This window comes from Python bivittatus, unplaced genomic scaffold, assembly GCF_059951505.1.
Source record: "Python bivittatus isolate LINGU-HERP-01145 unplaced genomic scaffold, Pbiv_v1 ctg000080_np1212, whole genome shotgun sequence".
Classification (NCBI taxonomy): domain Eukaryota; kingdom Metazoa; phylum Chordata; class Lepidosauria; order Squamata; family Pythonidae; genus Python; species Python bivittatus.
The window spans coordinates 14,535,048-14,552,059 of record NW_028277035.1 but is presented as its reverse complement, the minus strand read 5'-3'; the positions used below and the strand labels follow the sequence as shown (position 1 = coordinate 14,552,059).

General features: G+C 39.7%; 1 protein-coding gene across 1 annotated transcript in view; it reads left to right on the top strand.

Moving 5' to 3' along the window:
• The window catches only part of ATP10B (ATPase phospholipid transporting 10B (putative)), a 145,123-nt gene extending 132,135 nt beyond the window's left edge, over positions 1-12,988 (top strand). Inside the window, exons 18-23 of the mRNA XM_088133605.1 lie at positions 812-937; positions 3,162-3,362; positions 5,001-5,081; positions 5,263-5,367; positions 7,057-7,244; positions 11,019-12,988. Of these exons, the coding sequence (XP_087989731.1) occupies positions 812-937; positions 3,162-3,362; positions 5,001-5,081; positions 5,263-5,367; positions 7,057-7,244; positions 11,019-11,436 (1,119 nt within the window). The 3' untranslated portion in view covers positions 11,437-12,988. The remainder of the gene's footprint in view (positions 1-811; positions 938-3,161; positions 3,363-5,000; positions 5,082-5,262; positions 5,368-7,056; positions 7,245-11,018) is intronic.
• Positions 12,989-17,012: the final 4,024 nt, after the last annotated feature.

Below are 17,012 nucleotides of genomic sequence, written 5' to 3'. Positions count from 1 at the left end.
CTCAAGAAGTATCCAGTGCTTTGGGTTGTTTCATCCAAAGCTGTTCTTATTATTTTCGTTTGGGATGGGCAGTCTGTGACCTCAGAGCTGCAAGTGGTTTTCCAAGTGTTTTTTGTAGCTCTCTCTTCCTCTCTGACTAGATGCCATTTGCGGAAGAGAAACATGCACAGACAGTAGTGTAAGCCTTAAAATAGACAAGATGGCTTAAAAAACAAAGAATCCCAGACACTCACCCAAAATTTAATGAAAAGGGGAGTGTTCTAGTCCCATCCACATGTGTGATACACTCCCACCCTCTTTCCATCATTATTTTAGAGTGATGTGAAGCCTCCAGCTATCCAAAGTTGCTTAGTCCAGGTCTAACTGGTCATAAGATCACTTTTTTACTGATTAAATGGTCACACTGGGCTTACAAATGGAGAGAATTGCAGTTTCACAATGAAACTGTAGCACACTCATTCATAACTTATCTTCCAATTATGTTAGCTGTATCTTCAGAATTCCCAGTTAGCTTTGGTGATGCTTCTCTGGGAATTCCAGAAGTGATAATTCAACACACCTGAAGGGCAATAGCTTCAGAAAAGCTGCCATTGCTTTTCTGTTTTTTTACAATCAAGGTCCATAACATTGTTTGCTATAGAAAACAGAAAATAGTAGGAAATAATATGGGGGATTTTCTTCAAATTAATTAATTTAATCCCCACTCTTGGCTTTTGTGATTTTGGCTTCTGCTTGCAGTCTCTGATTTATGTTGGATCAAGTAAAACTGAAAACATAAATTATGTCATTTTATATATGTTCTCCATTTCAGGCTGTCATGGCCAGTGATTTTTCTGTATCTCAGTTTAAACACCTCAAGAAGTTGCTTCTAGTTCATGGACACTGGTGCTATTCTCGCTTGGGAAAGATGGTGCTATACTTTTTCTATAAAAATGTGGTAGGTGTTTTAACCACTTATTTCACCCTGTATGCCATCCATTACTGCTGTCTTCTTGTAACAATGGGGACAATTATTGTTTACAGGCTACTGGACCCCTATGCCAGCAGCTTACAAGTCCAAAAATATAATAAGGAAACATTCCATAAAATCATTCTTGAAATATTCAAGGATGAAAAATCTATCAGTTAAATGGATTGATTGATAAATGGCTACAAATTTATTTTCACTTAGTTCCTATTAAATAACTTTGATTGTCTAATTTCCTATTTAAAATATTATCCTGACAATCCTTATCGGAATCCTGGCTCTATTGCATCACGTAAAACGGCTGACTGCAATCATGGAGAATAGAAGTTGGCCTCGGCTTAGATTCTACAGGCTGCCAACCCCTAAATTTGATGGAAACCCGTGCTACCAATAGGTGACAACACCAGTCAGCTTTAGTCACATTATAGGAAATTCACTTGGGTATCTCTCTTCTCAGGTTAGACATTTCCATCATGCAATTAGCATGCACCTTTGGGGATCTAGACCCATTAACACTCCCAAAGGGAAGGGCATCAAAGAAAGCAAGATGGTGGTCACGGCAGCATGATCAAAGCCACAGTTCTTTTCTGGATGCATCAATATTGCATGTACATACAAAGGGATGGGCTTCAATTGCATAGCTACAACTGCCATCTTGCCTTCTTTGACCCCCACTGTGGACACTGGCATCCACAACTACAGTTTCATAAGGGCTGAGGGAAAATCAAATCTCTTTTGGGAAATGTATAAGTTGCATAACCTTAATAAACTTCATTAATTTTTCCCTCTATTACTTCATTTCCAAATGCCCCATCCCATTGTCAAAAGCCAATTTATTTTTATTTTGTCACTAATAACCTTGTGGGGGGTGGTTAATATTAGGCCTGATCCTGGAAAAAGTATGTTTGATTCCCATTACCAAAGCGTGTTTGATTCCCTTACCTACAATGCTATAATTATAGATATTTAACTCACATAATTTGTTAGTGGTAAATGAATTTTTTCTACTTTTCCTATTTCTGGTTCATTTCATTATACCAACTGTTGCTTACAGTTTGTCTTTCTGCCTTTTTACAATCAAGGTCCATAACATTGTTTGCTACAGAAAACAGAAAATAGTAGAAAACAATATGGGGGATTTTCTTCAAATTACTTAATTTTTCTATTTCATTTTTTCATACAAAAAATTAAATAGAAGTGACATTTTATGAATATGTTGCCTTTACAGCATACAAAGTTTATGTTTGATTCTGAGTGACAATCACATAGCTGCAAGAAATACAAAAGCTATTTATATTCATGAAAGCAAGCTATGACTTTGAATCTCAAGTAGATGACTATAATCCATTTACTTACACCCAAGGCTAACTGCATATTTCATGCAAATGCTTGTCACTAAGACCTAATAATGGACTGGATCTAGTCTTACTCATGCTTAAAGTCAACTTACTAAAAACAAGTAGACATACTGTATTTTAGTCATAATTAACTTTAGTTTTGTTAATTTCAGTGAGTCCATTACTACTCTTAGCTTGTTTAAATTTAATGATAGCCAATTTTATTTCTAGATGAAAAATAGCCTTAAAAGAAGTAATTTCGAAGTAGGGAAGTAACAAAGAAAAAACAGTTCTTAATCCTTTTCCCCATCTGCTCTTTCCCTAACCATATCTCATCATGGGGTTCCAAAAGTTAACTCAGGTACATTTAGAAATTGTTTCTTTGTTCATTGAGAAAGGAAAAGCAAACAAAAAGCATGTTAGCATGGATAAATAACAGGTAGAGAAAGGGGTAAATGCCCTTCTCTCCTTGTCCCAATTGCTAGCTTAACTTTCTCATACCCAGCACTTAAAGAAAGAAAGAAAGAAAGAAAGAAAGAAAGAAAGAAAGAAAGAAAGAAAGAAAGAAAGAAAGAAAGAGAGTTCAGTTATACATGGTTGTGTGTAATTTTAAACAGTCTCTCAACTTGATCAAAAACCTAGTTGAAATCAAATAGCTTATTTAACTTATTTGGACTGAACTGCCTTAAATCAAAATGTTATGAGTTCTTGATGAGATTCTAGGAGTTCATCACGCCTATGCATCTCAGTACAGGGGCTAGGAATTATGGGACTGATCAAATATCCTTGGATAGCACAGGCTGGAGGAAGTTTCTACAGATATTCAAGGCATTTACCTTTTCATCTTTTCTTACCAGACCTATGTCAACCTTCTCTTCTGGTACCAGTTCTTCTGTGCTTTCTCTGGGGCTTCCATGATAGACTACTGGCAAATGATATTTTTCAACTTGTTTTTCACATCTGTACCACCATTAATTTCTGGAGTTCTGGATAAAGACATTTCTGCAGAAACCCTATTGAATCTTCCAGTACTATACAAAAGTGGACAAAATTCAGAGGTATCGCTTACTTTTTCAAGAATATCCCACAATATAACAGGTTTCTCAGTATAGCAAGAGAAATATCTATTCTAAAGTAGACATTGGTTGGGTTCATATACTGAATTAAGCCATGATTTGTTGAATGTGGTCAATTTTCAGGTCAACCACTCCCTCATCAAACAACTTTATTCCATTGGTTAAAAAGCACCTGTAGAGTTTTCTTGAACAACTTTCTCAGTAATGGGTGAAAAGAAAAAAGAATAACTTAAAGAGGGCAATTTTGGCATAGGGAAATGTTCAGTACTTTCTTATACCATCCTTCATCAATCCAAGCTATTGTGTGAAGTCTGATTTTACACTGAGAGAAGAAATGCAACTCTACTTATTATATTTTTTAAATACATTGATTCTCATTGGATCAAAAATCTCCAAAGCATAAAATAGTCTCAGATACAAACTGATACAATAAGTATAATAAAATCTGTTAATAAGGTAAAATGCTAGTTCAACAATTGTTAGAGTAGTTCATGAGTAAAATAGGAAAATCCAGGAGACAAGTGGGAAAATGCATGTCTTTTAACTGATGGCAAAAAAACCTCCAAACTGAGAACCCATCTAATTTCACAGAGAAGATTATCCCACATTATAAAAGCCACAATGCTTTATGAAGAACATCAGCAAGCTATGGTATGTTCATCAGGACATCCTTTACAGAATGGGAGGACCAGATAAAGATCTGTGGAAGATGATTATTCATATAATCTGGCTCTGTGCTGTCAATCAAAATGAAATCTTGAAAGTAGCTTGGTAACTACATGGCAGATAATGCAGAACCTACAATACTGGAGTTAATGTGCTTGATAAAGTCCCTAGTAACCTAGTTCCTCATTCTAGTCTAATTGTGGTTTCTGAACCACTCTCAAGAGCAGAAACATATTACAAAAGTCCATCTCCACATAAAATACATTACAATACTCCAATGCTGGGACAGCTATGGCTAATCCCTATCCTGGAAAAGTTACAACTATCAGAGTAGCCAAAACTGTAATGTGTTGTGATGGTTAAGATGTTAGAGTAGGACCAAACGAGAACCAGAGAGACCCAGGTTGAAGTCCTCCCTTAGCCATGGAAACTCCTTGGGTAACTTTGGACCAATCTTACTCTCTCAGCCCATCCTACATTACAGGGAGGCTGCTAAGGTGATAAAAGGCAGTGAGATCTCCACGGAAGCCACTTGAGCTCTGTGGAAAAGGCAGGGCATCAATCTAACCAATAGATAAATACACTGGGAATATTCTTATCAACAGAGGCTTGTTTGAGCCTCTTATGACACAGGTAAGTCCATCAACAACCCAAGCTCCATATCTTTTTCTTCCAGTTAACCTCCCAGTCCTGTTCTGTTTGAATAAAGATACCAAAAATAAACAGAATTATCAGTAACAATTTAAGTAAAGGTTTTTCAGGATTTCAAGGATCCCACATCTCCTCTGTTTTTCTTTTGAGGGCAGTGACAGATATTGAAGCTGATGCAAATTCTGTCATTTACCACTGATTGGTGGCTCCCCCAATGGCCATCAAGTTATAAGTGATATAGTATCAAGAAACTGTACATCTTTTCTGAAATTCTCTGTTCCTTCTGTGTTCTATTTGCTACAGATTTATAAGCCTCTAACGTTTTGTCTTGCTATCTTGGATGCCTTCTACCAGAGTCTCATTTGCTTCTTCATCCCTTATCTAGTAAGTGTTCAAATCTTAAAATATTAAACTTTCTCTAAACCAGCTTTTCCCAGCCTGTTGCTCTCCAGCCCATATTTGGAGCATATCAGACTTGAGGAGGCTGCTTCATAAAACTTTCATAAAACTCAACAATTGTGACTTGCATTTTGATTAGTCAATATTCTTTTATCTAATTTTTCAGGCATATCAGGATTCTGATATTGATGTTTTCTCTTTTGGAACAATAGTCAACACTGCTGCCCTTCTTACTATTCTTTTTCACCAAGCTTTAGAAATTCAGATGTGGGTATGTATATCATTTCATTAACTATCATTGCTTGCTGGACTGAAAACCATGACCTGGTTGTTAAGGTGACACTGGTGCACTTTTGTGATACTGTATTTGTGTGTCTGGGACTGGGACTGGGTCTGGGTCCCTCCCAACTTGGATTTCAAAAAATTGTTGAGCGATGAAAAAGTACTGAAATGCCAACATTTGCAGATAGTGTAATACACAGATTCACAAATTAAATAATACTATGCAAACATAGTTGTTTAATTTATACTATTTTAATTAACTGTTCATGCTTTTGATTAGAGATATATATATATATATATACACACACACACACACACACACACCTTCACACCTTTCCAATATTTCTCTGCATAAAGGCATCATTTCCCTCATTTCTATCAGAAATATTTATGTATTTCAGAAAAATTTTACATAATTAAAAATGTTATTGCTCTTTGCCGTTAGAGAAGACTGCAGAGAATATTTTTTCTGAAAATGGAAAAAAGTGAAATGGGGATTTTTGGATCTGATAATTGAAAAAGGATTGAACAAGGGGCTGAAGGGATTATTGTAACATTAAGGAGGGAGGAGGGATAATGAGTTTGTTTTTAACTGCTGAAAAGAAGGGCGGAAGTTGCTTCTTTAATTATCGTTTTTTCTCCCTTTAATTGTATCATTTTCTGTACTTTTCCTTTTATCTTTTTCTCTCTTTTCTTTATATATTTCTGTATTTGCCTTTTATCTATGTAAAAACTCTTCATAAAATTTATAAAGACAAGACTGCAGAGAATGCTACAAACTGCCAAAGCCAGTTAGCCTCTTGAAAGCTGTGAGCAATGCGGGCGCTAATCATCAGACTTCAGTGGGACATATTTACTATATAAATTAACAAAACAGAATTCAGTAGAAAATAAGCCTTCGTATGGAATAGGGAAAAAGCCACTTTGGTTTACTGGTTAAGGCACCAGGCTAGAAATCGGGTGACAGGGAGTTGTAGTCCTATCTTAGGCACGAAGCCAGCTGGGTGACCTCCTTGAGCCACTCACTCTCTCTCAGCCCTAGGAAGCAGGCAATGGCAAACCACTTCTGAAACCTTGCCAAGAAAACTGCAGGGACCAGTCCAGGCAGTCAACACTGACTCAAAGGCGCACACACACAAAAATGTTACTGCATTGCTGAACAACATGGCTTGGAAACCAGTATTTGCATATAGCCAGCTAAAAAGCATGATCTCTCAAATGCAGCAGAAAAGATGCTCCTCTTTCCCACCAGACCCACAACGTGACCCAGAAAGGCATGACTCAAAAGCCATCAGAGTTAATTCCAAACTTTGATGTTCCTCAATACAGATTCATCACTGCTGCAATTTTACATTCAAATGTCTTTGTTCACATAGAAATTGCACTGCCTTTGGTTTTATAATCTTTTAATTATGTATTGCCGATTTTAGTTTGTTGTAAGCCGCCCAGAGTCCCCCATTGTGGGGAGATGGACAGGGACAAGTCAAAATAATAATAATAATAATAATAATAATAACAACAACAACAACAACAACAACAACAACAACAACAACAACAACGTTACTATGGCACTTGTTCTTTATATTCTCCTGACTGCTTCTGCACAACCCATTCCTAGACAGGAATCAGAGCTAAAAGGTTTGTTTCTCTAATTCCTTCTCTTTTCTTCTGTTCACAGACTCTGTTCCATGGGATCACAATAATTGGGAGCATTTTGCTGTACTTCATTTTCTCCTCCATCTACAACGCTACCTGTGTCCTTTGTAACCATCCCACAAATCCCTACTGGATTATGGAGATGGCATTTTCAGAGCCAAACTTTTATTTCACAATCGTTATTGTACCAGTCACAGCACTTCTCCCAAGGTTTGACCATTCGTCCTTTTTCCTACCTGTTAGGGTATGAGGTCCTACTCAGTAACTAGATTACCAGACCAGGGATTACGAAGTTTGATTAAATGCTGTCCTGGGAAACAGAAAGGCTCATCTCCGTAGTATGGTTTTATTTAAGCAAGGTCTTAATCAGGTGTTGTGACGAAGGCAACCAGCACCACATAAAGAGACCCAGATGTGCTCTTTAAGTCTGACTTCCAGAGAAAGATCCCAGCAGACCTACCCTTACTAGTCTGCTTTTTTCCCTTTTCCCCACAAAAACTGCCAGCCAAGAACCAGTTCCTTGTTATAGCTGTCATTCTATGGAAGGGAAGCTTAAAATCCTTGACAGCCCACATCCTTTAATGCAGTCCAACTTTCTCCGTACAGTTTGAGGAAATTGAGTTGACATGTCTTGCTAGAACATAAAAGCTTTGTTGTGATGTGTAATGTCTTCCTTTTTTCTTTTTTGAGAAGGAACTCTTGAGTACTTCAACGAATAAACATGTTTCCATGTTATATAGCTAGTGTCACAGCTTAGACTTCTCCAACTGTCATATGGTCCTCAGAAATAGCACAAAGGTAGACTGTCTGCTTCCCCCCTTAACACCCATGGTCTAAGGGTTATGAAGAGAATTCCCTCTGGAAGTCTTATTCTTCACATGTCTCACTTTAATCTCTTACTAAAAAACACATATTGATTTGAGGGCAGAACATTTAAGCTTGTTTCCATAACATTGTGTTCCTATGAGTTTTCTGTAAAATGAGATGTCTTTTGCTATATTGTAAAACAGATATTCAGAATGAGGTGCCAACAGGAGTAGCTGCAGTATCAGAATGAAGCTTGAATGAAAGCATCCAGATGTATTTATAAATGTTAGTTTTTAGTATTAACATAAGCAAGCCTGGATAAACTTCAGACTTACTCAATTTTTCTTCTCCTCTCCTGGCACAACTATAAGAACAGAAGTTTCCTTTTCCTTTCATAGCTAACCATCACTGATATCCAAATCCAGACAAAGTGTGGGTACTACTATGTACGGTGCTGAAACAAGCCAACTTCAAAACTTAGTTTATAAAGCTGGCTTATTTCAAAAACCAGATGTAAATGGGCCTCAGGCACATATGGCTGTCCAAGCCATTTGGGACAACCAAAACTGTCAAATTTCTGATCTTGCTATTGCTGCTGATTCTCTGCTATTCTGCCACTGCACTTGCACCAACATTTCCCATGAGTCCCTGCTTTTGTCACCATTCCAGCTGTTACCAGTAACACTGTAGAGTTTATGCTGCCATTACTGCTTCTTCTGCAGCTTCTTCTTGCCAGAACCAAGAGGAACCTTCTGCACTTCCAAGGCTCTAGAATCAATTGCATTTGCTTTACTGTCTTGCAGGAAGAAATGGGGAAAAAATCCTCAGAAGCCACAGATCCCTTGAGTTAGTAGCCACAACAACAAGAACTGAGAATGGGCTCACCAAGAGCAGAAAGGACAGAAGAGTGATGGAGGACTTGGTAGAAGTAGTGACAATTTAACATTCCGTTCCTTGCAATCTTGACTGCACTAAGATTGCTGGAAAGGGAAAAGTTTCATATGCATGTGCGTGAATGTGCATGTACACACCTGTATATGTACTCCTTCATATATGTGTAGCCTCTAACCTATCACTGAGTGTTGCATGTGGCTCTCCTGGCAAAAAGATTGCTCCCCCAGCAATTAACCATAGGTAATATCAATCACAGATTAGGATTTCCAACATAAGGGGAAAGTTTGGATTTCTACTCCATGCCAATGACAGAGAAACAGAGCATGCCATTCAGTTGGCATAACAGTAAACCATTACTCATCCTTACATCAATATGCAAATAATGAATGGGAGCCAAAAATAAAGATCTGACCAAGGTACCATTAATCTATGTAACCTGTTATTTTCCCAAGGAATGGTAGTACAGTGGTACCTCGGTTCACGAATTTAATTCGTTCCACAATTCTGGTCGCGACCCGAATCAAATTTTCCCATAAGGTTCAATGTAAATACGGTTAATCTGTTCTGACCCCTCCGAATTTGGTTGCGACCTGATTTTGGTCGCGTCCCGAATCAAATTTTCCCATAAGGTTCAATGTTAATCCGTTCTGAACCATATGTATTTTTTTTTTAAACCGCAAAAATATGAAACAAAATACAGTACGAAGAGAGAGAACGCTAACCTTGCTCGACGCGACTTCTGGCGTGGAGGACAGGAAGGCGGGTGGGGAGGCGGTTATTGCTTGGAGGGAGAGTCCCCCTCCCTACAGGAAGCCACGACCACATGTCGTGGGCGAGAAAATGGCCGTGGATCCTGTTCGTCACCCGATCCGGCGTTCGCGAACAGAAGCAAAATTTTGCAAATAGAGCTATTCGTGACCCGAATTGGTCATGAACAGAAGCGTTCATGACCCGAGGTACCACTGTATAGAGAATTTGACTGAAAGATGAAGCATATACCAGCATATAAGCAAACATGAGAGAGTGATCTCGCCTGGAAGTCCCTTCTAAGGCTTTTAAAAAGACTACATACCATGGAGGAACCCTTCCCAGGAGGAATAGCAGAAGTTTTGGCATGATGAGATTTTCCTCCCTCCAAATTTTGCCTTCTTGTGGGAACGGAGGCAGGAAGACATGAGTCACCTCCAGTTCTTAGGAGACAATAGAGCTGTTCTCCTCCTCACTTTTTGTAGAGTTAAACAGTTAGTACCTCAGTTCACTTTGGAGTTTTGCATGCCTAGTTCTTCCTGCATCACTGATTTCAGCAATGCAGGAAGCAAGCAACATTAAAATGGATTTAGCTTTACCCACTGGTCTAGTCAATCAAAAACTAGCTCCAAAGGAGAATCTGCAGCTTGCCTGTCACAGTCATTGAAAGAAGGCTCACCACTGACATTTTCTGTCTAACTATGGTTGTTTTCATACACACACTGAAATACTAATTAGCCTTCACTTTCTAATAAACTAGATCTGTGGAATCTGTTTGGCCCATGATCTCTGTTTATATCACAGACAGCTACAGAGAGTACACTTACCATGGGCTGTGATCCATAGACATGAATTACTAAATCAATTTTTTTTCCTGAAAGATAGGAGCTGGCCCACTATCACCTAACATGGCTGAATGGCCATTTGAATCTGTCCATAATCACACAACAAAACTCTAACCTAAGAACAGGCAAACTGATATTCTCTATAAGTTCTGAACTATAGCTCCATGCTACCTTGCTGTGTCTGAACTGATGGGAGTTATGCCTCACTTGTCTGGATGGTGCCAGGTTACCTATGCATCTTTTAGCCACCGAACCACCTTGGCAGGTGGATGGGACTAAAGGAAACCATCCTTGCAGTTCTATCCATTTGCATGCCCCGTCTCAGCTTCTCCATCCTTTGTGACACCAGCTTCCTTAAAATTACGAGCTTCACCATTCTATCTTTTGCTCCTTTTCTCTATTTTGGTCTGTACTTTACAGACACACAGCTGATAGGCATATGAACAAAAGTCTGGGGGAGATGGGCAGCATATAAAGTTAATTAATTAATTAATTAATTAATTAATTAATCATCACCTCCAGCACCTTTGGGATCAATATATGTAGTATTTTGGAAAAGTTCTTTGTAGAAAGTGGAATCTATAAATGATTAACTAAAAATGTCAATCACATTATACTTCATCTGGCATCTACAAAATGAGTGAGAGCTCATCCTGGAGAAATAACTAGTCTTTTTCTTTGCTTTCCTTAGATATCTTCTATTGGCTCTGCAAGGAACTTTCAAAATATCTTGCATCTTGAAAGCACAACAACTGGAGAAGCTGCCAAAAGCACAACAGCACTGGGAAATACAGAAATGGAAGCTGACAGAACAAAGCACAGCAATCCACAGTAATGCCCCCAGCCAATTCAGTGGAAACTTTTGTGATAATGCAGCACTTGGGCTTCCTGAGCACAGTGTTCTTCAGGGCCTCTGCCCTCTGCAAAAAGAAATGCTCGGAGAGCATTTGACTTCGAATGAGGAAGCCAAGGATGAGGCCAAAAGGTGCGTCCAGGAAGAGGTCGGGCAACTTACAGCTGTGGAGCCATTTCCTGGCCATCTCCCCCACGATGCTGAAAGTTCTGCTCAGCAAAGCCATCGGAGGTCTGTGAGTGCAGTGACTTTGTGAAGGAGGCAGAGCTTTCAAGGGGGAAAAGTAAAATTGGAATGCCTTCCAAACACCTGCAGCCACATTCTCCATGAATAAAGTCAGTAGAGGGAAAATAGAATTCCTTTTTTATGTTAAATAGCAGCAGTGTCTGGATGGAGAGGCCTAAAATAAAATTTCACCAGCATACTGGGAAATTGTGTTTTGATTGTACAGTGTAAGATATCTTGGATGAATATAGCTGTATATTAATTATGAAAAGAAAAGGGCTCAAACAGCTTGAAGGACTATTGCACAAGATTTCCTTCATGGGGTTTGAAAACAGACAATATGTGTGGGGAAGGGCTGTTTCTTTTTTCCAATGAGTTACTTCTGAATCTGATCTTAATCATGCCACATTTCTGCCCTGCTGATGAATAGGAGCTACATAGCTTCACACTACAATATCTTAAAATAAAATGATCGTGTTTAAAGACATAAAGAAGTAAGCTAATAATCTAGATATTTTGTGAGTGGGGATCCAAAACTGTTCTAAGATTTTTTTAAAAAAAGAAATCTGAAATATACTGTATGTATATATGTAATATATGTCGCATATATGTATATGTAAAAAACTGCACATGCCAGGTTGTACTTTATTGATCAGATAGTTGTTTAATTGTTTTATGTAACTAGCAACCTTGTGATCTAATCCCATATTTGGATGTAATATTTGTTGATTTCTGAGGAATTAGCATCCAAGAAGATATATTTTTAAGATCTTTATCTTTACTTTGAATGGGATGCCAAGTGATTTTATTATATGGTTGTCTTTATATTTATGTATCAGTTTTCCCAGTGGATCTTGAGGTGACATACATTTTTCCTATCCCATTTTAGAAACCACTGTGTTAGGTAGTTAGGCTGAGAAATAGTGCCTAATCAAGGAACTACCAGCTCAGTCAGACAATCAAGCAGTAAACAACAGCTTAATCAAGGAACTACCAAGGAGAAAACAACACCCCCGCCAACACTGACAGGGCAAGCTACTGGATATAAACAAGGAACAAACCCCACTCCCTTCTAGCACTGCAGATGTTACCTAGCTGGGTAACGAAACATCTGCAAGAAAACAACCAAGCTCAGAAAACCCCAAGGACTCCGTAGTGACTAATCTAATGTCATCCAGTAATATCCACTCTGGTGGCAGGACAGTGTGAACCCAGGTGTCCCAGTCCTAGTCCGGCAGCAGAAGTGAGGGGCAGGTTTAAGTGCAGCAGCTCATTGCACAGGTTGCCTGATTCCACCCTCAGCTATGGGCTGAACGAGGCGAGGAAGGGAGGCGGACCATAAATCAGGGTCTGGAAAGTAAATCCTACGAAGAGAGAGTGAAAGAAGGAACCAAGCATGAGAAGGCTGAAATGGATATAATAGCATTGTTCTAACAGCTAAAAGAATGTCAAAGCAAAGGAAGTCCAGACCTGTTCTCTATCACCTGGCATTATGAATTTAAGGTATGAGAAGGCAGTTTCTGATTGAATGTGACAGGAAAAAAAACTTCCTAACAGAAAGAACATTTCAGTAGTGGAAACAATGAGGAGGAGGAGGAGGAGGAGGAGGAGGAGGAGGAGGAGGAGGAGGAGGAGGAGGAGGAGGAGGAGGAGGAGGAGGAGGAGGAGGAATGGACACTTCCTTTCTCTGGAGGTGTCAAAGCAGGGGATGCTTTCGTTTGAACTCCCACACTGAACAAAGGGTTAGACTAAATAGTCTAAATAGATCTATTGCCTGGATTCATAAGAATGACAGCTGACTTCCCATCTCAAGCAGAATCGATACTAGGGTAGGCATGACTTCTGCCACATAAAGAAAAAGCATACGTTCCTGCCCCTTCTTCTCCCTGCTAGGAAAAAGCCTTGTTCTTTCAAAAACAGGGAAATGGTGAAAGCTGCTACAAGAGTTCTGATAAAAGCTTGGAATTATCCTCAGAGGCTGGAGAAGGTCCAGAGGAAAACAAAGCAGAGGACTTTGTTTTAGGATTGTGAATATATCTAAGCAAAAAGTAAATGTTTAAGCTGAAACTGCACTAATTGTTAATTTATTCTGTCTGTGTATGTTTAAGTTGAATATTATTTATATCTTTGCCCAAGTTCACTAATTCAGTCTTTTATGTGTATAGCAGGTTGTGTTAAGATCATTTTTTTTCCCCTAGAAAATTCTCTGAGCTTAGTAAAACTCAGAGCCTGGTGGAATTATAATATAGTAGTACCATTCTTGTAATTCCCTTTTAAAGTTGTTGCTGTCCAATGATTTGAACACCTCTGTATTTACCTCTTTCAAAATGTTGGCATTTTAATATCTAACATTAAAAAGAAATTACAGTTCTTATCATTTTTAAAATAAAAGATTGATTTTTGTTTATCTCTGTTATGTCTCCCACGGAAGGGCTGAAATGTCTGCCACATACTTCAGTATTATGTAACCAGGAGGCAACACTATAGCAGTTATTTCATTATTGCCTTTTTATTCATCAGAAAGGCTACAAGATATTTTTCTCACACAAGAGTTGGAAGAAGGATCCCAGGGGAGGTGCCACATTGAAAGAAACATGGTGCCAGTGAGAACTACCAAGCCATTAGCCAGAAGAGAAGATGGCACCAGGGAAAAGACCCAGACAGTTTATGAGAAAGGACATTTGAGACCTTCAGCCTTATACCTTACAGACGCAATCCTGTTCACTACTGGCCTCTTCCAATTTTGTAATTTCTACTGGAACAGAACAGATCTGGTTCTGTAAGAGATTTTCATCAGTACCTTATCATGGATGGATTGCTTCCTTAGATGGGGTTAGCTGGAGCCAATAGCCTTTGCAGAGGAAGGGCTGATTAAGATGGCCCACCCCATCTCATTAGATCCAAAGGGTTTTCAGATAGTTCCTGGGCATTCCCCATCCCCCCCAAAATTGGGAGTACTGTATTAGCCTCCGGAATACAAATTGATCAGGGCATTAGACAGGATCACTCCTGAGCAGCCTCTACCTGTCCGCTGATCCGGTACAGGTCCTTGGTTCTCTGAGGACCTTCAGATGCCTGGAGAAATGCTGGCAGAAAATGAGAAGCAAGCATGACGGGATATGGCTATGAGCTCATAGTAGAGCCTTGCTACTTTTCCATGTTTATTGCATCTATGGAGTGTCAGGCAGCTCCACTATTTAGAACATCTTGGATCTTGTTAGGGAAGGGCAGGCCAGAAGAATGAATTAGTATAACTGTAATCATCTGGCCAAGCATTTTATGGCTAGGATTGCTTGCATTTGCTACAAACTGAAAGCTAGATGGACAAAGTCCACTGATATGACAGAGGTGACGTGTTGCAATGTTACCCAGGATGTTTTTTGAGCCTTTAGAACTCAAGGAGGTGAACAGAGTTCTCTATAATCTTAGTTCTGCCAGTTCTGCACTTCCCCCTACCCCACCTGGTTGGTTAATGCTTCTTTGAGGGAAAGGACAGTTCTGGGAGCCTTGAAAGAGGCTCTTGTCAGCCCACTCCTCAAGAAGCCAGGCCTGGTTTCAACAAAATTGCACAACTACCAGCCAATCTCCAACACATCCTTTTTTGAGGAAGGTTAAGACAGTGGTTGAGCAGCAATTACAGAGAGCTCCATAAGACAGGGATTATCCAGAAACTTCAGTTGGTCCAGAATGTAGCAGTCTACATGCTTTCTGGTCAGTCTCAGTACTGCCACATTCCATCAGTGCTGCAGGAGCTCCACTAGGACCTACTGAGATTGCCCACCTGCCAGGAGGTGATCCAACCAGGTGATCCAAACCAGGTGCTTTCTGTGGGAGCTCCCTTCCTGTGGAACAGCCTGCTCCGGCTCAAAGATGGCCTTCAGAAGCTGGGAAAAAAACTTACTTTTCCAGAGGACTGGAACGGGCTGAGGAGCCATCAACACCTGTTGTTTAATAAATTACAGAAAGTCAGTCTTATTCGTTATTGTCCTTTATATTGGTATACACCAGGGGTCCTCAAACTTTTTAAACAGGGGGCCAGTTCACAGTCCCTCAGAATGTTGGGGGGCCGGACTATAGTTTGAAAAAAACATAAGGAGAGGAGGAGAGCCGCTGGACCAGGCATACCTGTCATGTAGAATAGTCCGGCTCTGCGATCTCCCTCCTCGTGCATCGCCTGCAGCTCCCGACACAGCCCCGACGCTTCCGCTTCTGACAGACAGCGGCGGCGGCCAATCAGGCAGGCAGGCCAGATAAATGACCTTGGCGGGCCATATCCGGACCATGGGCCGTACTTTGAGAGCCCCTGGTATACACCACCTACTCCCCCTCTGGACTGGGGAGGGGAGAAGGAGAAAGAGATTGAGATGCTCTCTGAAAGATGGTGAAGTCCATTTGGGAAAGTGTGTTAAAATCAAGGTCCCTTTGGAATGCTTTGTACACCAAACTGGAGCAGTAATGGCAGGGGTCATTAAAGCTTTCTAAATTCTTTCTGGATGCATTGTATTTATCTGAAAGGAAGGTGACACTGATTAAGGATACACTAAAGTTTCATTTTATTAGGAAAAAAAACAAATGGCTTGGAAAATCAGATATGGAGAATCTGTTCCTTTTGAAAGCAGAAAACCAATTGTTGAGTATATCTAGAATATCCCATTTGCCTTCCACTCTTTTTGCATATTTTCAGCATAATCAACAATCTGAAATGAAAATGTTGCCACTTTCAACTTTCAACTGAAATACTGCAAGCAATTAGTGCTCCTTGAGTAACCGTGACTGTTGACCTCTAAATCTTTTTCCCAAGGAAGCTTTTTCTCTTCTTCTCCCATTTTGCATTTCCACCACTATCATTTTGCCATCTGTGGGGTTCTCTTTTTAACCACTGGCTGTTTCTAAACCAGAACCAATAACTGCCAGTGCTAACACACACAATCTTTTCAAGAGCTCCTTCCAACGCTATAATGAAGTTACCTTTTACAAAAGTGTTGCTTAAAGATGTTTATCACTTCTCTAACAAGTGTTAAAACAATAAACCAGTCAATTCAGACTAATAGCCAGGTATAATCTAAGCATTTGGGGGCTCATAAATATTGATTTGTAGATCCAAGTATCATGGCAGCCAGCTGCTATGCCTACAGCAACAGAAACATTGTAAATATTTATGTCTAGGCTTGTCCTTTTTGAGGCTTTGGATAAAGAGCAACATGAATAATTTTTTTATCGCACTTCAAATGTTCTTTTTCTATTGATCTGGAAATTTGGTGATGGATGGCAAAAAGAGAGCCACTGATGCTCTAGAGGCATTTTTTTCTGTCGAAAGGAGCTGTTCCACAAGGCTGAAGTGTCAGAGGCTGATGGATGAAGCTGAAGCAAGCCATGGGTGGGGCTAGAAGCAAAACTGGGCAGGACACCCACTGTCTCCCCGAAGCCCCCCACCTTGTTTTTTTCATGCTCTTCATGCTTTCCCAAGCAGCAGGCTGCAGTGAAGGAACAGACTCCTCTTATTAGTGGTCTCAACTGATCGCTTGCAGGGTAGATGGGTGAAAAAGAGGTTGTGAGTTGCATGAAATAGTTCCAAGGAGCACAGTTGCCTAGTATTGCTACCATAGG